Genomic DNA, 24,451 nt, shown 5'->3' on the forward strand with positions numbered 1-24,451 from the left:
GTCTTCACCTCAGCCACGTTGGTTTCATTCTTTGTACTCCAGAGCTGCTTCTTGCTTAAAATTATATTCAAGGGTGCGTTTGCTCAGCAATCCATGTGAAACATCAATTTCAGTATTTCATCTGTTGTAAAGCCACGTTCAAAGAAGTCTTCAATGTACTCACAATCCATTCATACGTCAAATGTAGGGTAACCTATGAAGAGCTGCTTCTTTGACTCATCATTTAGACTTTCTATAGCAACTGGAAACATCTGGTCAGTGTTATGATTGCAGATGGATGCAAAAAAATACCAAAAGTGTTTTTTTGTTTTGTTTTTTGGGATTTTTGGTGTGACGTTTTTTTTTTCGCTTGCGGAAATGGGCTTCCATAGCTTCCATAGATATCACTGCCGTAGAGAAACGTGTAACATCTAAATAAACCCTACTATCCATAAGGTGCATCGAGAATGGAACACCTCACTTCCGCGTCGCAGAAAGAAACACACACAAAACTACATTTCCCAGAATGCCCGGTGGCTGATTTTGACGCAAATTCGGACATAAATACATCCTGCTTATAATACAACTGTTAGTGACGCTGAAGCCAGTAAAGGAGGCGTGCTGTGCTCTGCGGGGCCGTTGATCTGGTGAAGAACACAACGAAGTCCACGATAGAAACAGAACCGACGCAGACGATGGCTGAAGGCGACAACAAAAGCGCGAATATGCTCGTGAGTATTAAATAACCGCATTTTTCAGGGTGTGTTTTGTAACTGTAACGTTAGCATTGACTAGCTAACGTCAGCTAACGCTAGGTTAGCTTTGTCAGCTAGCCAGTTAGCTTAGCTAGCTAGTTTAATACGCCACTTGGCTCCAGAAGTTTGGTTCCTCTTTGTAACCGTTGCTAACGATGTCAGATGCTAACGCAGGTTTTAAAACTCCCAAAATCGAGCGTTGATTATCTAACGTTAGTTAGATGAAACGTGTGGTTGTCGTTGGCCATTTCCTTTTTTAGGTCGAGGAGGCACAGACTGCACAGTCATATCAGTAGAATCCCGTTATTAATGCCTTGCTTATCGACAAAGGCACCCACACCCTCCACTTGGGACATTCATTTAATTTAGAACACATTGTCACAAATCACCTGAAACCGAAGTACAGCATAATTAAACTACTGTGAAGGTTGAGAATTTAATTAATTTAAAAGACTTTAACTCATGCTTTGAATTATAAATGTTAGCACCAATGCAAACTCTTATTAAATGACCATTTCTTAATAAAGACTACGAGGTGAATTCGTTAAATAGAGTTAATATTGCAAAGGAATGATTTCACATCCAGACTCGAAGTTGCTCTAAAGAAGCTGCCGTCCTTTGCTTCTCTAGATTCTTCCCTGGTCACTCTGATATTATAGATGTTATTATCGATCATCAGTCGTGTGGATGTTGGTTTAGTAATGTGTATACTTGTGAGTTCAGGCTCAGGAGACGGCCCATCTGGAGGAGCAGCTGCAGGGCTGGGGTGAGGTGATCCTGGCCGGGGATCGCGTCCTTCGCTGGGAGAAGCCCTGGTTCCCTGGAGCCCTGATTGGTGCCACCACCCTGCTCTTCATGTGAGCCCACTGCGTCAGTGTTACACACATATCTGTCATTGCCCCCCCCCCCCTCCCCTCCCAGCGAGACATATCTGTAACAAGCAGTATCTACATTAACTGAGCTGCTCTGGTTCAGAGTCCTAAAACACATTTCAACAGTCATGTGAGCGTTTCCACATTTACAACACAAAGCCAGAAGAAGGAACCATGTAGATGAGAATAATTTCAATGAGCTTATGTGTAACAGTCTTTTGTCAGAGTAACGCGTGAGTATTATTCTAGCAGTAGAACACGGGACTGCTTTCTGTTAGGTTCCTGGGGGCCTTTTTGCGAACCCAATGCATTCCTCTTGACTGTTACCTGAATGCACCACCCTCCTCTGGGTCACTGTCTAATATGCATTTATTTTCTTTGCAGATGTTTATTTAAAATATTGCAGCTCCAGCACACGTGTGCATGAATCTCTTAATCACAACAAGCAGCTACATTGAAACAGGAGAAGAGAATGTGAACGACACACTTCTGCAAGATGCTGTTAGTTAGCATTTTAAGTGAGACGGGTTCCCGACCTCGACTGACTGCTCTGTCTTCCTCCTCAGGCTGATTTACTACCTGGACCCGTCAGTGCTGACTGGGCTCTCCTGCGCCGTCATGCTGCTCTGCCTAGCAGACTACCTGGTGCCCACCCTCGCACCCAGAGTATTCGGCTCCAATAAGTGGTGAGAGGATGAAAATGAAATGGCTTTTCCATTAGACTCCAAAATTGTGTTTATTTCCTAAATCAAAAATTATTTTTTCACGGTAATTTTCCGTGTTTTGTGCTAGTTATGGATTTTCTTTTGCGCCTGAATATCAACACAAACCCTTCCTACACCTGAGTGGACAAATGTGACACTCGCTGTCTACTGAATACACTGAGGAGTAAAATGGGCCATACATTTGGCTTATGCAATAGTTCATAGACCTCTCAATAACTCATTCTTCTGTTTGCTTTCTTGTTTGTAGCCAGGGACTAAACCAATAATAGTGACATTACATTGGAACCAAAGCAGATTCTGAACCGAAGAGCCTCTTGACTTTTAGGGGGAAAGAGGAGTTCTCTCTTTTTTGCTTAATAAGTCTGAATGTTGTCGCCTGACTCCTGCCTGTACGCTGTCCAACCGCTTCATGGAGCTTTGACATTACACAGGGAGCACTGAGCGGCTCCTTCTCTCAGCTGTGTGTGTTTGATGGTGACAACCAGACACCCGGCACAGGATAGAGTGACGTCCTGCAGTTGGCACAGTGTGTTGGACGTCGGTCCTCCAGCGTCTCAATATATAACTGCATCAGTAGGCCATGACCCGGACGTTCCACAGGCTGTTGGGTCAGATTAGCGCCGACTGTTTTTGAAGACTAATGGTTCTCATGGTGTCACTTTGCATTTAGGGGTTCCTAAGTGGGTTAACAGCACCAGCCTTCTGTCGTGGCTTAGCTATGGAGGACTAATGAGCAGCACGCCTGGGTTTCAGAAGGAAGCTTTATATTTCTAGATGTAGGCCAGCAATGAGTAGCTATTTATCTGTGGATCTGATCCAGATTCTCTGAGAACATGCCGTGTCGCTCCGGCTGCAGCAGAGTCAGCCAGATAGCAGGCGTGTGTCGGTGAGGCCGGTTTAACGGGGCATCGCCGGCTGTCTGGCTCCCTGACAACAAGGACCGAAATAGGGGACAATGGCTAAGCGGGAAATAAAGGCCACTTTTCCTAGTGTCGTCCTCCAGTCGGGTCCTTCAGTGTTGAATCCCCGTAGTCTCCCATCACTGGAACAGGCACAGGATGTGTCCTGGCCTGGCTGTGGTTCAAGCTCTAGTGAAATGGGGGAAAATGCACAAAGTTCCAACCCTGAACTCCAAAATAAGCAGTTTAATATAATAAAAGACTAAGAATAACTTTCACTTTTGAGGAGTCGGGGTGATTGTTTTAGCTTGAAGAGAAGTTGATTATTTAATTTTCTGTTCTCTAAAGGAGATTACAAGTAGTGAGCAGTCGATTAAACCTACGAGTTATTTTCTTTATCGGGTTATAAAGGTTCTAGCGCTACAGTCAAGAACAACGGAAGCTTGTCAAAGAGCTGTGAGCTGTCATGATGTGACAAACCACAGTGAACTTATCTGCTTCCTCTTGATGATCAGATTAAGAAGTCTTGTTTGCTTTAACTGAACAAGACCACCAGGATCCAGTCAGTTTAGTGCGTCTGTTCACGACCTCTCCTCCTGAACAGGACCACCGAGCAGCAGCAGCGCTTCCATGAGATCTGCGGTAACCTGGTGAAGACTCGGCGTCGCATCGTGGGCTGGTGGAAGCGTCTCTGCACCCTCAAGGAGGAGAAGACCAAAATGGTAGATGACAAAATATAAGTTTAATCGCATGCTTCTCTCAGCCGCACACACAGAAGCTGAATGTGTCACTGAATGTTGTCTAACACGCTGTGGACGTCAGCCTGCAGTGCTGCATGCTGCAGTAAGTGGAGCCTTCAGTCTGTTGGTTACAGTGAGATGTCTCTGTGCTCCAGATAAAATATCCTCCGCTGACTTGGCTTTGCTGCTCCACTTAGACCTCAAACTGGGTTACAGGCTGTGATAACCGGGTTTTTCCACAGCGCACTTTAACACTGTTGGACACACTGTTAAATCACGTTGCTTTCATTCAATGGCCGCTTATGTTCTGCTGATTTAAAGAAGACATCGAGTTATGTTTCAGCTCATGTGAGGAGTGGTTCTGCTCTTTGTAACCGGACCTCCCTGCTCTCCACAGTACTTTGCCTCAGTGATCAGCAGCTTGCTGGCGGTGGCCTGGATCGGACAGCAGGTGCACAACCTGTTCCTCACCTACCTGATAGGTGAGTATACCACAACATGCAGTAATTGTACTGAGCGAGTCCTCTTGAGCCGGCGTTCTCTGCATTGCCGTCATTCCGAATGTGAACGATGGAATGACGAAGAGCTTCTGTCAAAGCAGAGGTGTTCGTCTTTGACAGGTGAGGAGCTAGAACAGTGTTCAACTACACTGTATTCCATCGTCTCCAGTGAACGTCTGAGAAGGAAAGTGTTAAATAAAAATAACTGGTTTTATATTTGAAGTCCTCAGATTATTATGTAATGAATGAGAAATGAAGTCTGTTGGTATGAGAGGCTTATCTGGAAAAGGAAGCTTTGATCACCCAAAGTCAGGAACTGCGTGTTGATCTTCTTCAGCTGCGTGTCCCTCAGTGGCTGCTGTGGTGCACTACACGCCTAAAACAGGAAGTCCGTTGTTTTTGTCAGCGGTTCCAAAATGACGCTGCTGGTCATCATCCTGTGTGGATTTTTAATGCGTTTGAATCTTTCGGTGTCGCTGGTGTCTCATGCATGTTGTAGCTCTGATCCCCCGTCACTCATCCTGTCAGTCTTTACTGGAGATTAAGATCAGAAAGGGAGGTTTCGGACCGGCCCTCCCGTGAGCTGCACAGCGGTGCCTCAGGTGAATGTCAGCTCTGTAAGGCTGCAGGAGCCGATCATCACTTGCATAAGCTGAGACATGTCTGCGATTCATCAGACTGAAACAGAGGGCACAACAACAAATCTTTCTTTAGTCTCTGATCACGTTGCTCTTGAGGCCTTCTGTTGGGCCAAGGAGGTACCAAGAGGTTAGATTAAATAACAAATGACTGGTCATTTACAAAGCAAGTTATTTCTACATCTAAATGAATTCCTATAGTTTCAGTGACCGGTTACATTTGAATATCACGTCATCAGAGACGAACGTGTTTTCACTGTTAGCTCGCTCACGGTCCCTCAGATGCAGTGACGCGCAACTGTTTTATGGAACATGACCCTGAATACATTACATATGGATGCATAACAGCAGGCAGTGATGGTGAGGGCAAGCAGAATCTGTATTCTGGTCATTACGCTGACTGGCCCAGTTTATTTTCTATCTGTCATTCATTTTAGAAGGTGGTCCTGATTCTTAACAATCAGAAGTTGCAACGCCCCCCCTGTTGTGTGATCTATGACCACACAGTGACCACATGGTTTACAAACCGAACCTTTGTTCTTCTTCTTGTGCAGTGAGCTTCCTGCTGCTGCTGCCCGGCCTCAACCAGCACGGCGTCATCACGAAGTACGCCTCCATGGCCAAGAGGGAGATCAACAAACTGCTCAAACAGAAGGAGAAGAAGAACGAGTAGACGGCCGTGTGGCGCCGAGTCTCTGGCCAGATCAACTATGACCGACGGTGGCAAGAAGTTGTTTGGAAAAAAAGGGGGGGGGGGAGAGCCCAAACCAAAACGAGCCTCCTGCTTCTTGGGTCTCTGCCATAGAGCGAGATGCACTTATTTTTTATTTGAATCACACATTGGATAAGTTTCATTTCTCTCTCCCCACCGTTTGAAATTTGGAACCTCATCTTTTATTTGAATTGACTGCCATGCATGCATGAATCCACCACATGGCAGCGTTGTCACAGCACTGACCTGTTCAGACCCCCCCCCCCCCCCCCCCCTGCACACAGTGTAGATCGCCCTTCTGTCTCTTCGTTAGCGTGTGCTTCATTTTAAGATGTCAGTCATGCTTTTAAGCCATTCCCTCTACTTAGACAAAGTGACTACTGAGCAGTTGTTGTAGCATTACTGCATCGTTTTAACCCTCGGAGATTCCTCTCAGTCTTTTCTTTTTTGAGGACGGTTTTTGTCACATTAGGACAAGTCATGTCAATTTTTCCAGTTTTTTTGCTTATTCTGCTTTGGTTGTATTTAAAATTAATAATGCTGAAACAAAACTGGACTTAAAGTTGAGCTTGTGAGGAGTTTAACTGTTTCTAGATATAAGCCTGCTGCTGGACTCTGGTCTATTATCTCTTCTATCAAAGCCCGCAGTGAGTAACTGGTGTGTAAATAGACCCACATGCGTGTCCTTCACTCTGTCCTCGTCAGTCCTCTTCTTATTTATGTGTTCCGTCATCCTTTCTGGTGTGTTTACCGTCTCAACTCATTTCATTTTTTTCTCTTTATTGGAGTTCTTTACGAAAATGAATAAAGTTTGATTTAAATAAATTTTCACTGGCCTTTTGTTGTTTCTTTGTTGAGTTTGCTGACTGTTTTTAATAGCGGCTGTGTTTTCAGTTACAGGATTTTTATCCTGAAGTCTATTGTAGAAATGCTGGCTGGTTCATCCTCTGGAGAGCAGAATGTGCTGAGTGAATTTAATGCTAATCTACATGGGGGCCTGTAGTGTCTCTTTAACCATCATTTCCCCCAAATGTTTCACTCAATCATTGAATACTGAGCAAAATGCTGATGTACAGTCGGAGCTTCACGGGTAGAACTCGGTAGAGATCAGTGGCTGTCTTCAAGTGCAATATGTATTATTATTATGAGGCCCTGCCCTCTGTACAAGCTATAGATGTCTCCGAAAACAAATTAAACTCATGTAATACAGGTTTCTACATAACAAAATTGCTGCATTGATCAAAAATGGACCACAAGAATGTTCCTACTGTTTTAATCAGAATTAAAACGTTTTAATTGCAATCATGGTGAAATATGAGTAGCCTTATTTAGAAGAAAAATAAAATTTGATTTATAAGAAGCCATTGGCTTCTGCGCGCCCCCTGCGGCCACAGGAGGAACTGCAGGACGTGCCGGTGAAAGGGACTCCGGTGATCGCGGTGCTTCATCTTCATCACTCTCCTCCGTTCAGCTCATAACACGCCGGTATATTGACTTTATTCAACGTTAAAAAGGCGGTTTCTCGCAAGTCAAAATGGCGTCTAACGGTAAGAGAAACCCCTCGATGGTTGAATAATAACGGTGTCGATGTGAAGGTAGGACGTGAACGTTAACCGGTGATTAGCTGGTAAAAACACGGTCAGTGGTCAGTGATGGTTCTTAGCTCACTTAGCTGCTAATCATATATTTTTAAATGAACGTATATTTTCTCGTTTTATTCTGTTTGGATTAGAGGGAATCCTCACTTGCCGGCGAGTTAACACTGACGCTGTTACCGTTATGCTAATTTAGCTACCGGTGTATTCAGTTAGCATTTAGCTTAACGGCTACCTAGCTATCAGCTAGCTTGTTAGCTTCTGTTACTGACCCGCCTCAGAGCTTGGAGCACCGGGTTAACTCTGTCTGCTTTATATCAGGAGGTCTAACTCATTTCGTTCATGGTCCTCTTATAGCTTATTAGATCTCAAGACCAGTAAAACCAACAACACACAAACAACACCTCCATGTTTCACCTCCATGTTCATCTCCATGTTTATCTCCATGTTTATCTCCATGTTTATCTCCATGTTTCACCTCCATGTTTATCTCCATGTTTACCTCCATGTTTACCTCCATGTTTCACCTCCATGTTTATCTCCATGTTTATCTCCATGTTCACCTCCATGTTTATCTCCATGTTTATCTCCATGTTTATCTTCATGTTTATCTCCATGTTTATCTCCATGTTTATCTCCATGTTTCACCTCCATGTTTATCTCCATGTTTACCTCCATGTTTACCTCCATGTTTCACCTCCATGTTTACCTCCATGTTTACCTCCATGTTTCACCTCCATGTTTATCTCCATGTTTATCTCCATGTTTATCTTCATGTTTACCTCCATGTTTCACCTCCATGTTTATCTCCATGTTTCACCTCCATGTTTATCTCCATGTTTATCTCCATGTTTCACCTCCATGTTTACCTCCATGTTTACCTCCATGTTTATCTCCATTTAGTGTGAATGCTTGGTAGCATTTAAATCAGCCCTATTAGATCTATAATGTTCAAAATCTTTGTTTGGATATTAACTCCATTTTGTTTATTCCATAGATTATTCTCAAACATCTGGACAGGGGTAAGTAATGTAATACTCAACCATGACTTGTTTATATTTCTGTGGTTTTACATACATCGTTCTCTCTCGATATATATCAAAAGCTTCCTTCACTCTCATATAAACACAGAGAACAGAGGATGTTGTGTGTTGTACAGATTGCAAAGCCCTATGGGGTAAATTTGTACAAATATAATTGAATTAAATTCAATATGAACGTATATCCCTTTTGGGGACATGATCAGGTCCTAAATGTGACTCAAGGCAAGAAAAGTATGAGAAGCCATGAAATGAACAAACAATATCATGAAATCTGGTGTGTGAGCATGTCGTTTTTTTGCACCTCTGCCAGCTATGGGTCCTATGGTGGAGGAGGTGGTGGTGGAGGTGCTAACCAGGGCTATGGTCAGTCTTCTGGTCAGAGCTACAGCCAGCAGAGCTACGGCGGCTACAACCAGAGCTCAGACAGCAGCCCCGGCTCCTACAGCCAGGGAGGACACGGCAGCTATGGTCAATCAGGCCAGTCAGGTAGAGGAAGTCACATTCTACTCAGGTCTCCACTCACATTGTGGTGTAGTTAACGTTACCGCCATGTCCTGTCTGTTCTCCCTGTAGGATACGGTTCTCCCCCCTCTAACCAGGGTGGAGGAGGTGGAGGTTATAATCAGTCCTACAGCCCTGGAGGTTGTAACAACAGCAACCAGCCCTCCAACATGAGCTACAGCCAGCAGTCTTCATCCTTCTCTGGGTACAGCCAGCAGCAACAGCAGCCTCCGTCTTCATCCTCCGCGGGGTGAGACACAGTCAGCTTCTGCTTCTGCACCTTTATCTGACCCGCTTCTGCTTCTGCACCTTTATCTGACCCGCTTCTGCACCTTTTACCTGACCCGCTTCTGCACCTTTATCTGACCCGCTTCTGCTTCTACACCTTTATCTGACCCGCTTCTGCTTCTACACCTTTTATCTGACCCGCTTCTGCTTCTACACCTTTATCTGACCCGCTTCTGCTTCTACACCTTTATCTGACCCGCTTCTGCTTCTACACCTTTATCTGACCCGCTTCTGCACCTGCACCTTTATCTGACCCGTTTCTGCTTCTACACCTTTATCTGACCCGCTTCTGCACCTTTATCTGACCCGCTTCTGCACCTTTTACCTGACCCGCTTCTGCACCTTTATCTGACCCGCTTCTGCTTCTACACCTTTATCTGACCCGCTTCTGCACCTTTATCTGACCCGCTTCTGCATCTGCACCTTTATCTGACCCGCTTCTGCTTCTACACCTTTATCTGACCCGCTTCTGCTTCTATACCTTTATCTGACCCGCTTCTGCTTCTACACCTTTTATCTGACCCGCTTCTGCTTCTACACCTTTATCTGACCCGCTTCTGCACCTTTATCTGACCCGCTTCTGCTTCTGCACCTTTATCTGACCCGCTTCTGCATCTGCACCTTTATCTGACCCGCTTCTGCTTCTACACCTTTATCTGACCCGCTTCTGCTTCTACACCTTTATCTGACCCGCTTCTGCTTCGACACCTTTTATCGACCTGCTTCTACACCAAAATTCAAAGAACCACAAGGTGGTTATTCTACTGTCACTGTGTCATTTGTACTCGCAGCTCATCCACTTGTGCTGCTTGTAGTCTGTACTTGTTTACAATTGACAAACGGAACTCTTCAAATGAAAACCCTGTTGAATATGTAATGATGTTAGAACTGTTCACAACAACCCGCGGCCATCAAAGTACTGACACATGCGGTCTGACATGTGAGTTTTCCAGTTGACAATAGTCATCATTTTTCATTGCGAATAGAACTCACGTCACTCGAAGGTGTCTTCTGGTTTAGGAACCGGGCCTCGTGGAGGTTTGTAGCTTTAATGCGTCTCTTCTCTCGACCTTCCGCAGCTATGAAGGGAACTCGCAGGCTTCTTCTGGCTACAACCAGCCGCCGAGCGGTGGGCCGAGTGGAGGTGGTTACGGCAGCAGTGGAGGTCAGACCGGTGGCTACGGGGGCAGCGGGGGCCACCAGCAGCCGTCCCAACACGGGGAGGGTCCCTACAACCAGCCTCCGAGCTACAGCGCCCCCCCGCCTCCGAGCTACAGCCAGCAGAGCCAGTACAGTCAAGGTGGAGGTCAGAGATGAGTTTACACTCACTTGTTAAATGTGTGAGTTGTTTCTGTTCAGTTGAAACAAAGTAAACTTGAACCTCAAGAGGCACATGAAATACTTATGCTCCTCAGACCTCTTACAGCTTTTACAGGGACTATTTCTTTAGTAGAGAAGTAGTTCACAGTGAGATCCATGGGTTATTGTTTCCAGAAAAACTGCTGTTGGGTCTTTTTTCAGTCCTTTGAGCGTCTCATCAACCTCCACATACACAGAGTCTACAGTGGGACACAATTAAGTCAAACGTGCAGGATTTAGTTCTTTCAGAGTGTGTAAAGTGCTCTCAAACTGCTGTCTGGGTCCGATTGTCTCTCCTCTCTCTCAGGATATGGAGATGAAAGCCCACCGCTGAGCGGAGGAGGAGGGTACGGCGGTCCTGACGGAGGCTACGGAGGTCAGGACAGCCACGGTGGAAGAGGACGCGGGGGCGGATTTGGAGGCCGCGTTGGAGGAGGATTGGATCGTGGTTTTGATCGAGGTGGCCGAGGAGGACCAAGAGGAAGAGGAGGCATGGGGTGAGTGTCTAAAAACCATCCAGTGTCCCTGTTGTCAGTCCCGTGTTAGTAGGTCTACAGTGATGCACGTAGAGGTTTCCTCCCCTGAGGGAACACGTGGACCACAGCAGAGAGCACTGGTCCATGTTGGTAGCTACATGCTAAAGCTATGAGCGGTCCCTGCAGCTGTGTCCCCTCACACATGCTGAGGAAGAACGCTCAGGTATCCTTAAACTGACACAAAGCCATCACTAGTTGCAGAAAACCGCTGCACACATCGTGGTGTGTGTTCAGAGCAGCGTGTCATGCATGCACCTGACAAAGTGAACACATGCATATTAAGAGTTCCTCCTGAGGTAACCTGAGGACAGAGACAGTCTGAGAACAAAACCTGTTGTGCTCCATCACCAGATCATCTCTAATATCTCCCGACTCTTCATGATTAAAAGCTGCTCCTGAGTTTTGGCAGAGAGAGAGACTCCTTGTGTCCTGATTTATAAGCTGACTGCGTCATCGATCGGCTGCTGTAGTGAACACCAGTAATGAGTGATGTCATCAGTGAGAGCTGCAGGCATGCAAACCGCAGCAGCAGTGTTCATGTCGGGAGGAGAGCTCATGTTCCCACAACAGCCAACGTGAGACAGATCCAGTTTTTATGGTTCTGTATCTTCAGAACTCCAAACAGGACTTAGTGTTGGCGGCGTGGTACCGATCCGCCCACCTCAAACCCATCAGTACCGGGATGCTGTGGCAGAAATCTATAATATTATTAAGAATATTTGCTCCTCTGTTGTGCATTCAATCAGGAAGAAGCTGTTCATTAGTGTGACGCAGAACCTTCAGTAGCTCGTTTTGGTTTTTGTATTGGGGTTTGCTTTAACGTATCGACAAACAAAACACGCTTGTATCCTGATCTGATGCCACAGAAAGCCTTCTGGATGCAACACTCACTCACCCAGAGAGAAAGGGTTGACGTTCACATCTCTGGAAACATAAACGGTCCAGATCTCACATCAGGACATTGTTCTAAACATGAAGGAAGTGTTTGAAATGAGTTGACGTCACATGATGAGGGGTTTGGATTCAAGCTCCTTGTGAATCAAGGAAACGCTGAAATTTAACCATAAACTACACGTGAACTGCTCCTCCCTGTACGACACATTTTAAATGGCAACAGGAGAAATATCAAGTTAAAGTGTCTCATAGTTAGAAGTTTGACAGGAAGAGATAACAGCAGCTGACACGCCCTCTTTGAAGCAGAATGCAGCGTCTGAGCTCATGCTGGTGGTTTCATGGTGGTCTGGCTGTGTACGCTGCACGGTGGTGTTGCTGCAGTCACGTCTCCAGCTCTAAGATCTGTATGTTGTTCTTGGTCCTGTGTACACAACAGACTCTCAGCCAATGAGAGGACCCCGACACCAACCAGCTGCTCCAACAGAGAGAGATATAGAAGGACAACAAGCGTTCATCACCATTACAGAACGGGTACGATCACCCTCTAACTGCAGCATGATGAACTACAGCTGCACCAAACTCAATTCATATTTAATATCTGCTCAGAGGAAGTTCTGCTAAACACGGAAAAGGAAAAGTAAACATGATGCATGGAGGTTGAGGGTGAACTCGTGGTGGCTTTTCATCTGTTATAATAATGCGTTTAGTGAACAGACTATTCTCTATGCATTTAGTTGTAATCATATAAAGTATGTGTTGGAGCAAATGTATATCAACCCAACAAAGTGCACAGAACAGAGAGGAACCGCTCTCTGCCCGCTGTGAGGCAGATACTGCTCTGGTAAGTGGATGTGTGTGTTCTGGAGGTTGGACTTTATTTCATGTACCTGCTTGTGACCTGTGATGTTGGTGATGAACTCATTGATATAGAACTAGTTTCCATTCCATTGTTTGTTCGCTCACTCATCGCAGACTAGATCTGAATCTCCTCCGTCACAAAGGCTGGAACTCAATCCCAAAGCATCACCACCGCTTCCTCTAAGCAGGCAGATGAGCAGCGAGCAGCTGATTACAGCAACACTTCAGTGTTTTGAAGAGTTGAAATGGTTTTGGAGTGATCTCGGTTTAACACTGGAGAACGGAGGAACATGTAAAGTGTGAAACAGTGAACTAGCTCAGCTGGTGTCTGTTCTGTTAATAAACTAAAGTGTGAACTGAAGGTGGAGGTAGAACTCTACCACAAATCAGCCCAACACACAACAACAGGTCATGTGATATTTTAGAGCTTGACTCTACGTATTTAAAGGTGCAGTGTGTAAGATCTGGCCAAATACTACTACCGGGTCCATGCAATCTAAATGCCGATCCGTTCTAAGAGGAGCTAACTGCTAACAGCAGGACGTTGTGTTCAGGCGTTGGCCTGCAGTTCATTCACTGAGACTCTAACCGCAGCGCTGCCGTGTGGGCATTTCTTTATTGGATTGAATCCAAAATGGCAGAAACGAGACAACAACTCCCATCTTGGTTTGGTCCGTCCTCGTCACCAGAAGACGTGCGAGACGGGCCTTCAGTCTTACCCAACACCGGGGGTTCGATCCTGGGTAGCTCTGCACTAACATGATGAACGTCTCCTCTTATATTGAATGTAGACTACGTTATAGATATCTGCCGGCTTTAATTGGTTGCTCCTCGTCACGTGACATGTGGTGGGTGCTGCTTTGATTTCAAAGGTTGAACTATTTCTATCTCGGGGCGCTTTGGACGGCGGCGGCGCTCTCGTTTGTTGACGGTGGATCAGAGGGCACTGAAAACACAGGTGAGGTAACTGAAGGCTCGTCCCCGTGAAGTCGTCTCATCAGTTTGTTGTTTCTGCCACTTTGGATTTAATCCATTAAACCAACTATCAAAACGCACACGGACGTATTGTTGACACGCTCTTTGTCTTCGTCCTCTCATGTTGGACTGAGGACAGACTGGAGGATACAATGAGGTGGTATTACAAGTCAGGACAGGCCGGGGCTAGCTGGTTAGCATCAGTAGATATTGACAAACTCCAGGTTCTTTAAAGTGAAGCCAGTGCTTCATGTGTTAAAGCTGCATTCTCTCTAGTGTCCACCAGGGGGCGACTCCTCTGGTTGTATAGAAGTCTATAGAAAATGACTCTACTTCTCTCTTGATTTATTACCTCAGTAAACATTGTAAACATGAGTTTATGTCTCAATCTCTAGTTTCAAGTCTTCTTCAGTACAGCATGATGTTCATTTAGTACATTATGGTCCATTTAGAGTCACACAGACCATAAAGCAGGGGATGCTTTAGGGCGGGGCTACAGTGATTGACAGGTCTCTACCAGAGCGTCTCCACGTCACTCCTCAGTCCAGATATGGTCACTTCCTGTTCACTGGCTGCAAAGAAATCAAGATGGCGACGACCAAAATGCTGAACTCAATGCTTCAAAACGTCCACAAACCAACGAGAGACGTCAGGACGACTACGTCCTCTTCTCATAAACAGTCTCTGTTGGGTCATTTTCTGAATGTTTTAAAGTAAACTTCTGGCCACATCTGACACATTGCACCTGATAAGTTGGCCAGTGAGCCTCGACGCGTCTGAAGCCAACACGGTGTCTCACAAGTGTGTCATGACAAACGGCCGCACTAAACATCCCCATCACCTGCCTCTCACCTGTTACCACCACCCTCCCAACCAGCGCCCCTCTGTGTCATGCTCTGCTTTAATCAATCTTTGAATCTTCTCCTAGGCTCTTACCTTCTCTCCAGGCTGGCTTTCTGCTCTTAAGCCATCATTTGGGGACATTGTTTTTAAAAAGGGGGGAAGTCTACAGAGAGTTAATAGTCTTCTTGTAGTTGGTGGAAAGACTACTAGTGATGGAGGTCATGAGCCTCAGAGAGGTTCGTCTGAGATGTAAAGATACCCAGCAGCCATCCAGGGGTCAAAGGTGTTCAAGTTTGGGCTGGTTAGTTGACACAGAACCAGGTTACAGGATGAAATAAAATGGGTGTGTGCAAGTCACGTAAAGACTGAACACAACACGACAAGGTCTTTAAAGCGGCCTCTTGTCCTCGAGGTGTGTTCTAGAGATCCAGACTATAGGGGTTGATAGGAGGTGCCGACTGAAGAGGGGGGGTTTGAGTCACAGACTGAGAGTGAAGGTTTACCCACAATCCACTGAGAGAAACCGCTGTCAGCTCCAGCCTTCAATGTCCTTTCCCTCTTCCTCCTCATCAGAATGGGCGATCGTGGAGGATTCAGTAAGTTTGGTGGTAAGTGACAAAGAAACAACACAAAAAGGTTTGTTAAGTTGAAGGAGTCAGAGCTAGGAGGGCAGTAGCCTCGCAGCATGAGGCGGGGTGCGTGTTTACAGCAATGAGTACATTTACTACACTGATCAACACATAAGAAGCTGATTGAGGGTCATGACAGCATGTCGAACCTCCCACTCAATCTTTCATGCAATGAGCTCCACCAGGTGGAGTGATGCTCAATGTTTCATGTCAGCCGTGCAGGTGAGAACCCTCGGAGCTCTCTTCCACCACATCAGCTCTGGCTCTTGAGCCGGTTCCTCTCAGGATCCTTAGAACCTGGCGCTTCCACCAGTTCAGAGCGGAACCATTGTGGTCCGCGATGTGTCGTCTTTTAGGGAGTAAACAGAAATAGCGAGTTAGTTTTTATCCCCAAAACAAGCTTGTATTAATGAGAACACTGTTCTCCATTGTTGCCTTTCCAACCTGTAGAACATGACGCGTCCTTCAGCGCAATGAAAACATGTTTTAGGTTTAACTTTTCGGGTTCTGAACTAATGCTTCAGATTCGGTGCTCAAACTGGAACAGAGTCAGTTCCGTGTTGGTGGAACAGAGTCAGTTCCGTGTTGGTGGGAAAAGGTTTCTGTGTGGATAACAATCTCAGTGGTGTAAATGTCCAGCAGAGGGAGCTAAAGGGCTCATTACGTCGTCGCCTCTTCTTCTGTGGTCTCCGTGGTGTTGGAGGGTCCAGGGTGCTTGAATCGGACCGATGGGAGTTCAGAGCTTTGGTCTCTGAGTCATAACACCTGCAGTGTTTGATGGGTTAGAGCTACGAAACCAACAAGACACGAGATCAGAAGAGCATCAACACGCGGACGGATGAAACACAAACGCATGTTCCCAAAGCAGCTCGACTGGAACGCGCAAGGCAACTTTATCTGTACAGCACATTTCAACAACAAGGTAATTCAAAGTGCTTCACATGAAACCATTCAAAGCATGAAGGCAAAAGTAAAGGAGATTTAAAACATACATTGAAACAATAATTGATGTCTCCCTGAGACATTACGCTGCACGCAATCAACCACACACTGCCGCAGTTCTGCAATTACTCGCACACGAACCACGTCTGGAAGAGATCTCTGCCGATCTGCGTTTCATAGTGTACGCCTTGCACGAACTCGGCCCCGGAGGAGGAAGTTTGGTTCTTTTTCCCGGAGATGACGGTTGAACAGTACAACTGGTTTCATTGCTCAACTGTGGAACTTTATCTGGTGGTGAAGTTGATCGGTTACATTCTGCCAGTGGAATGTTTGTGGTTTCTCACTTATGACTTCTGGTGACCAGTTGTTCTCTCGAAAACCGATGTTGAATCCACTTATTGTACGTCGCTTTGGATAGAAGCGTCTGCTAGATGACTGTAATGTAATGTTTGATCAGGAACAACACGACTGTTGTATAAAACACACCTGCTGCTTGATTGAGTGTGACAAGTGTGACAGGTGTGCTGTAGTTTATGAAGCAGCAGGTGTCGTGTTCGTGGGAATAACAAAAGTACGATGTTTGCCAGAGGCAGTGTACTGAATGTGTTGTACTTACAATGTGTAGTGCGTTAGTTATGGAATATTCTGAATGTAGTTGTCGTGCAGCAGCGTCCAAACGAAATGTGTGCATTATAAAAAGCACCAGTGATGTTGATTCAAAGGCTTATTTGTAGTGAATAATAATTAGAAAAAATAAATATAAACTATAAAACGTCCACGTTTAATTGAAGTATTGTATGTGAGTCTCATTTGAGTTTGATGAAACCACTTTAAAACAACTCCGCTCTCTGATGTATTTGTTCATCTCGTTCATTTCTGCCGCTCTACGTAGTAATCCTGCATATTTAATGTACGGCTGGTTCACATTAAATCACTGAGTTAAGACTTGACACCTGTCCACATTAGTCACGTGACACAGCATCATGAATGCAAACGGATGTGTCACCTTTGGAGGGAAGCTTGTTTAGTGAATGATGAGTCATCCATCCTGAGCGCAGTCATTGTTCAACGTAAAGAGGAATCAATAGTGTCAGCTCTCCACACGGGACGAGAGCTTCAGCCGCCGTGTGGATTGGAGGTTTGTCGGTGTGTTAAAGACGTCTCCATCCCCCAAAAGCAACACTTCTACACTACAGTTGGTTTAAAGAAGGCGTGCGTCACCGCGCAAAGTAACAAAACACTCAAAAACATGACAAACACGGTGTTCCTACTCTCAACGTGTGTGATTACCCAGAATCCTTTGTTCAGCTGTGTGGAAAACAAAAGGCAGACAAAGGAGTGAGCTGAACAGAGGCTGTGTTGGTATCGGTCCTAAGAGGTGGTCCGATCTGTGTCCAACACATGAACACAGTGGTGGCGCTGCATGAAGGGGCGGAGCCTCTCACCTGGATGAGTTTACCTGGTGGATCCACCAACAGCCACACCGTGAAGTGTGGCGGTCATAACGACGCTCAAATCCACCTCAATAATGTCTGCTGATTGGTGTGAAACACAGACATGATGGTGACCTGGTGTGTCTTCATGAGGACACTCAGCTGATCACATCTCCACAGACAGGATGGTGACCTGGTGTGTCTTCATGAGGACACTCAGCTGATCACATCTCCACAGACAGGATGGTGACCTGGTGTGTCTTCATGAGGACCCTCAGCTGATCACATCTCCAGACTAGAAGCTCAGCACTGCAGCTGTTCTGGAGGGAGCTTAAAGAACCTCCTCAGTGTTTATGTGCTTTATCACTTCTTCTTTTCCACATTTCATTTCTGTTTCCTTTCCCTCTCCAGGACCAAGAGACCCGGGACACGGACATGGAGGACCCGGCTTCAGTAAGTCTGACTCATCAACAGTGGGTTTAGATGTTTCATGGAAAGAAGCTGAATTATAATGATCAAATAAAAATACAGACGTGTGTATAATAGTGATGCTTGAAGCTAGAGTTGGTGATCTTAAGAGTTTGTTAGATTAAAAAACAAAAGGTCCAACATAAGAACACAGCTCAGAGTCTTTTCTTCTGAAGTCATCGAGCAGCTCTCGCTACAAAGGTTTCTACATTTAGTGAGAAACTCTCCAAGTCTTCATCACCTCTAGAGACACGCCCCCAAATGATCCCCATGGATGTAATCAAACAACATGGCTGCTGTTAGAATGTTATAACTCACAGCTGGTAAGATAGAAGATATGTAAAGACTAGTGGGGAGAAATGATGGTAGACAGGTAGACATGTAGGTAGACAGGCAGGCAGGTAGACAGACGGGAATGAATCTTGGGAATAAATATCTCATTGTATTTCTGTATTTATGCTCATTGATCTCTTTGTCTGGTGAGAGTGGAGCCTTGAGAAGCTGAAGAGACTCTTCATATGTCCTCCATTCATTGGTTGTTTGCTCTCTGCTCCCTCAGTGCAGGACCAGGACAACTCTGACAACAACACCATCTTCGTCCAAGGCCTGGGAGACGACTACAGCGTGGAGTCGGTGGCAGACTTCTTCAAGCAGATCGGCATCATTAAGGTGCAGCAGACTGTTGGTGTGTTATCAGTGAGAATGACTTCAAGCTGAGTTTACCTCTCAAAATGACAGAAGCACAAACAAACCAACAGAAGAGCTTCTTCAAACAGAAAGCGCAGATTGCAGCACAACTGTTTACAAATGCAGATCAACATCCAGGAAAGTGTGAAACTGATCAGATCCACTTCTGTTCCTCCTGATCTACATCATAGATCAACTAATGTTCATGATTTGTGTCCCTGTCGTGTGACCTGCGATCCTCTCAGATCAACAAGAAGACGGGCCTGCCGATGATCAACCTGTACGCGGACAGAGAGACGGGGAAGCTGAAGGGGGAGGCCACGGTGTCCTTTGACGACCCCCCCTCAGCCAAGGCCGCCATCGACTGGTTCCACGGCGAGTTCGTGGTCTTCATCCACTTTCCGCTCTTTGATCGCTCTTAGCAGTCGGGACGAGGTTCAGAGGAACATACTGAGCTGAAGTTTGAATGCCTTTCTTTCCTTCACAGGTAAAGACTTCAGTGGAAATCCCATCAAGGTGTCCTTCGCCACCCGCAGGGCCGACTTTGGAGGCCGAGGTGGAACGAGGGGAGGCCGAGGACGAGGAGGTGAGAAGTTCTCTGAACTGGAAGGTTGGTATTCTAATAAAAGAAACACTGTGAGCTTTGGTTTTTCAATAAAAAGATCTGTTTTATTTGAGGGTGAACTGAGATTGAAACTGTCTCAGCACAACGTATTACATCTTCTTCTTCTTCAGCAGATGAAGATGAACTGTCAATGTTCACGTTTTTATTTCACTTTCATTTGGTTTAAACGTCCCTCGTTAAACACAAACAGCTGCTTCATCACCTGACTGCTTCTGTGTGTAGGTCCGATGGGTCGTGGTGGATTCGGGGGGGCTCGAGGTGGAGGTTTCCCAGGAGGCAATGGAGGAGGAGGAGGAAGAGGAGGAGGAGGAGGAGGAGGAGGAGGAGGCAATGGAGATGGAGGAGGAGGAGGAGGAGGAGGAGGAGGACAACAGAGAGCCGGAGACTGGAAGTGTTCAAACCCGTAAGTTTAAAGTCATTTACGTCTTCTGGAAGATCTGGAGAGAAAGACTTTTATACGACATTATATTTACTGTGTAGTAGAAACTGTGTTGTGTTCAAACTTCATACGAACACTTTATAAAAATAGAACACGCGTAAAGATCATTCTGTAGCTCAAGCTATGAAGAACAATACAAAGATCATTTGTAGTTGTGTGGTTCTGTAATCTTTTCTCTGCAGTAACTGTGGGAACCTGAACTTCTCGTGGCGTAACGAGTGTAACCAGTGCAAGGCCCCGAAGCCCGAGGACGCTGGTGGGACGTCCCCCATGGAACCAGGTTGGGCTCCGTATTCAGTCTGTGAACTCCAAGAACAGCTTTCTATGTTGAAGGTCCAGTTAGTATTCTGGAGGGTCTCACCTGACGCTGAGAGCCATTGAGTTTATGGTGAGATTAGAATGAGTCCTCCATATGTACATAGAAAGCGCCATTTTCCCTACGGCAGCCCAAAAGGGACAAACGGACCACTGGCTCTAGAGAGTCTGTCACGACTTGATGTCCTCTGAAGGCACCGTAGTCCTCTACACGCTGGTGGAACTGCAGCAGCGTGAGCCGCAGAGAGAAGCCGTGGAACCGCCAGCTAAAGTATTTATATATAAAGTCATTATTGGGACTACTTTCTACCGGAGAAATAGTCCCTTCAACCAGTTCACTGCACCATCAGTGACAGATTCATTAATAAGAGTCCATCCTTTGAAACAACACTTCTTTCATAACTTTATCACTCTCTCACTCACAGCTGACCCTTCATGGTCTCTCCTCCCTCGGGGTCTCTCCTCCCTCGGGGTCTCCCCTCCCTCGGGGTCTCTCCTCCTTCGGGGTCTCTCCTCCGTCATGGTCTCCCCTCCCTCGGGGTCTCCCCTCCCTCGGGGTCTCTCCTCCTTCGGGGTCTCTCCTCCCTCGGGGTCTCTCCTCCTTCGGGGTCTCTCCTCCTTCGGGGTCTCCCCTCCCTCGGGGTCTCTCCTCCTTCGGGGTCTCTCCTCCTTCGGGGTCTCCCCTCCCTCGGGGTCTCTCCTCCTTCGGGGTCTCTCCTCCCTCGGGGTCTCTCCTCCTTCGGGGTCTCTCCTCCTTCATGGTCTCCCCTCCCTCGGGGTCTCTCCTCCTTCGGGGTCTCTCCTCCTTCGGGGTCTCTCCTCCCTCGGGGTCTCTCCTCCCTCGGGGTCTCTCCTCCTTCGGGGTCTCTCCTCCCTCGGTCTCTCCTCCTTCGGGGTCTCTCCTTCTTCGGGGTCTCTCCTCCTTCGGGGTCTCTCCTCCTTCGGGGTCTCCCCTCCTTCGGGGTCTCCCCTCCCTCGGGGTCTCTCCTCCTTCGGGGTCTCTCCTCCCTCGGTCTCTCCTCCTTCGGGGTCTCTCCTCCTTCGGGGTCTCTCCTCCCTCGGGGTCTCTCCTCCTTCGGGGTCTCTCCTCCTTCGGGGTCTCTCCTCCCTCGGGGTCTCTCCTCCTTCGGGGTCTCTCCTCCCTCGGGGTCTCTCCTCCTTCGGGGTCTCTCCTCCTTCGGGGTCTCTCCTCCCTCGGGGTCTCTCCTCCTTCGGGGTCTCTCCTCCCTCGGGGTCTCTCCTCCCTCGGGGTCTCTCCTCCCTCGGGGTCTCTCCTCCCTCGGGGTCTCTCCTCCCTCTGTGTTTTCTGTTAACTGTCTTCCTGTTCTGCTGTCAGGAGGTTTTGGAGGAGGCGAGCGCAGAGGGGGGTTCGATCGAGGAGGCGTCAGAGGCAGAGGAGGAGGCAGAGGAGGATACAGCCCCGGAAAGATGGACACAAGGTCAGATTCCTCCAAACACACAGAACCTTTCACTCAGTGGTCATTAGATTTCATAGAAACACAAGTAATGCTCTATTATTCCCGTTATCACAAGATGATTCCATTTGGATGATCTGAACCAGGTCGGATCCCTCGTGGAACCTTTTCAGATGAAGACTTTTTAATGTTTGTATTATTACGTCCTGTAGTATTTATTCATTTAAGATGTGACGTGAAGGTCTGAATACGTTCTGAATATCATTTGTTTTAAACCTTCACTGTTCAAACACACACACCTGTTCAGTCCTCGTTGCTCATTGGTTGGCGGTGATGTAATGGCTGTGTGTTGGTTATTTGTTTCCAGAGGCGACCACAGACAGGAGCGGCGGGGCCGTCCCTACTAACGCAGAGAGCGGCCCTCCTCCGCTGTGGAAGTCTGTGACCCGTTTCACTCAGCGTCCCTGTTCTCTGTGTTTGCTCTCCATCATGTGACGCCTTCACCTCCTCGTCACGAGGCCTCGCTCACTGTAAACACCATCTGATGTGTTTCATCAGCGAACCTCCACAGCGTTCTCTTTCTCATCATTATTATCTCGAGCACCTCTAACGGGTCGCTTTACTTCCATCGCTTCAACCTTCTAACCTTCAACCAGAAGAATAAGTCACGAATCATTGGAGTGAACCTAGAAGTCTGATTCCAGTTGGGAGGAGAGAACAGAGATGAACCTTTGGAGGGTTCTAATCCTCAACCTGCCGCTCAGAAGCTCGTCTGGAGGCTCCTGTTCTAGATGTCGGCGAGCGGTCAGAGCTGTGGGAATATGATCCAAGTTATTGAAAGTAATGTCCTGCAACAGGCAACAGAAGCAGGACACGTCTTTGCTCTTCACGCTCAGTGAGCAGCTTCGTTTCAGGCGTGAGGCCTCGTGTGTCTGAGACGTGCTGTTATTTATGACGGTGCTTTTGTATTGTGCATGTGCTGCTTTTCAAATGAAAGTGTTGATGAAACCAAACAACGTGTCTGTGCTTCTTGTTTCTTTGTGCAGCTTTTAAACATTTGGTTGTAACAGGAAGTTAGTTGTTACGCTTTTAAATACATCCGTGAGCTTTGTGTTCTCAAAGGTTTTCTCTCAAAACTTCTGATATTTTGAGTTTAAAGCCTCAGAGTTCTCATCGATGTTGAAGATGATGAATCAGTGACTGCGTCCAATGACCTTTAACCTCGTCTTCAGCTGCAGTTCCCCTAACGTCCACAAGAGGAAAATCTGATTTTTATATTTTTCCTCCATTTATAATCTCAAAGGCTGTTTCTGACCCAGTGGTGTGAGTTTAATTCTCCCTGAGAAGAAAAGCAGCAGCAGATGCGTCCTGAAGCCGGATACACATTCATGCAGCACTTCAGCTTCCTGACGTCAAACAGTTCAATAGTTATCAAAGCAGCTCTTTTCATTTGAGTGTTTTCTTTCTCTCTCTGTGAACACAACACATCAATACTCCGGCATCGAGACATCAACATACATGTAACATTCTATTCGGCCTTTTTCTTCTTCGATGGCGCTCAGAAGGGATTTGGCCCCTGAGAGCCTCCGTGTTATGTTACGAGTAGAAGAAGAAAACTAAAGCATCTTAAGGCTTGAGTTCATCAGTTCACATGAATGTGAATAACAGAATCCTCCCATCATTACCTCACATGAATAGTATTCACTGCAGAGAACAACAGGACCTGGTACATCCCATAAACATCCCATCAACACCAACCGCTGCGTCCGGCGAAACCAGTTTGAACGCTTACCGGATGAAACACGCCTGAGGCTTCGTGTTCCCGGCAATCATAATCCATATCACTGTCCAGTAGATTCAATGTGAACTCACTACATAGTGTTAGATCCTGGGGTACTTCTGGCCCGATACGGGGCTACTTACTGACTCAGCTCTCTGTTGAAAGATTGTCGAGCTGGTGTTCTTGCGAGGGAACTCGCCTGGCTCTTCTAACTGCCGTTACTCCCGACGTCTACCCTGCTTCCTCCGGTCTGAGTGCACTCGGTCGAGGGGCCACCCTGACCCCGGGCGCTCCTACCGGTCGCGTCAGTTATGGCAGCTTCCCTCTTCTGGATCCGTGCTCTTGGTAAATGCCAGGTTAGGTTTTAACGGCTAGGATCACTTCTAAAACCGTAAGGGATTGTTAAGTGGATTCGGTCTCTAGGATAACCTTACAGAGCTCAGTTGTTAGACATACAATGGATTTAACTTTTTACTGCCACGAGGATCTTTTTACTACTCGAGCAAATAAATGCACTTGAGAAATTTACTTTAAATGCAGATTAGATATTTATTGCAGGTTATATTTAGTTAGTTAGCAAGGGTTAAGCTACAGCTCACATTAAATGTCACTACACTTGATTCGTTACTTTAATTTTCTTCTTAGATTATACTCATTAGTTTTAGATGTCGAGACGGCTCGGTGGGAGCTGGATTCCAAAGGTGCGATGAAAAGGTTCTTTTGGAGTTGTTAGGAGTGAAGGTCTGGCCGGACCCTCGGTCCTCCTGCTCTGCAGCGGAGTCCGTTCAACAGTCCTCAAGGCTCAGTACAAAGTCTTTCTAGGACTGCCGTGTTCCTCCGTTGTTCAGTTGTTAAAGTCGAGCAGTGGGGAGAGGAAAATCTCCGTCTTTCAATCTTTGTCCACGAACAGCGGTCTTCTTTCCGTGAACAGAGACGAAGTCCTCGAATACTTCAGTTGCGATCGTCCGTATCTCCTTCTCAGAGCGTCTGGACGGCTCGTGTAGAA

At 46.6% G+C, this 24,451-nt stretch overlaps 2 protein-coding genes across 2 annotated transcripts; both read left to right on the forward strand.

The window, feature by feature from the left end:
• Positions 1-573: 573 nt before the first annotated feature.
• arl6ip1 (ARL6 interacting reticulophagy regulator 1) lies at positions 574-6,651 on the forward strand. The gene is made up of 6 exons (XM_079281701.1): positions 574-710; positions 1,458-1,591; positions 2,173-2,292; positions 3,835-3,952; positions 4,368-4,452; positions 5,663-6,651. The coding sequence occupies exons 1-6, from the start codon at positions 675-677 to the stop codon at positions 5,779-5,781; spliced, it is 612 nt and encodes a 203-aa protein (XP_079137827.1). The 5' UTR covers positions 574-674; the 3' UTR covers positions 5,782-6,651.
• Positions 6,652-7,257: 606 nt separating this feature from the next.
• Positions 7,258-22,672, forward strand: fus (FUS RNA binding protein). The gene is made up of 15 exons (XM_079281706.1): positions 7,258-7,367; positions 8,413-8,437; positions 8,769-8,944; positions 9,032-9,209; positions 10,327-10,553; positions 10,914-11,103; positions 15,286-15,320; positions 18,128-18,169; positions 18,744-18,853; positions 19,117-19,246; positions 19,359-19,457; positions 19,719-19,899; positions 20,118-20,215; positions 21,587-21,689; positions 22,033-22,672. Exons 1-15 carry the CDS (start codon positions 7,355-7,357, stop codon positions 22,070-22,072), a joined length of 1,647 nt encoding a protein of 548 aa, XP_079137832.1. The 5' UTR covers positions 7,258-7,354; the 3' UTR covers positions 22,073-22,672.
• The last annotated feature ends 1,779 nt before the right edge of the window (positions 22,673-24,451 follow it).

The sequence above is a fragment of the Melanostigma gelatinosum genome (genome assembly GCF_949748355.1).
Source record: "Melanostigma gelatinosum genome assembly, chromosome: 13".
NCBI lineage: Eukaryota > Metazoa > Chordata > Actinopteri > Perciformes > Zoarcidae > Melanostigma > Melanostigma gelatinosum.

Excerpts from the sequence above, each read along its gene's own strand:
- arl6ip1 (XM_079281701.1), top strand. The coding sequence starts at position 675 with ATGGCTGAAGGCGACAACAAAAGCGCGAATATGCTC. Across the intron at positions 1,592-2,172 it reads GCCACCACCCTGCTCTTCAT|GCTGATTTACTACCTGGACC; the intron begins GTGAGCCCACTG and ends CTTCCTCCTCAG. Across the intron at positions 3,953-4,367 it reads AGGAGGAGAAGACCAAAATG|TACTTTGCCTCAGTGATCAG; the intron begins GTAGATGACAAA and ends TGCTCTCCACAG.
- fus (XM_079281706.1), top strand. Across the intron at positions 9,210-10,326 it reads CCGTCTTCATCCTCCGCGGG|CTATGAAGGGAACTCGCAGG; the intron begins GTGAGACACAGT and ends GACCTTCCGCAG. Across the intron at positions 11,104-15,285 it reads AGAGGAAGAGGAGGCATGGG|AATGGGCGATCGTGGAGGAT; the intron begins GTGAGTGTCTAA and ends CCTCCTCATCAG.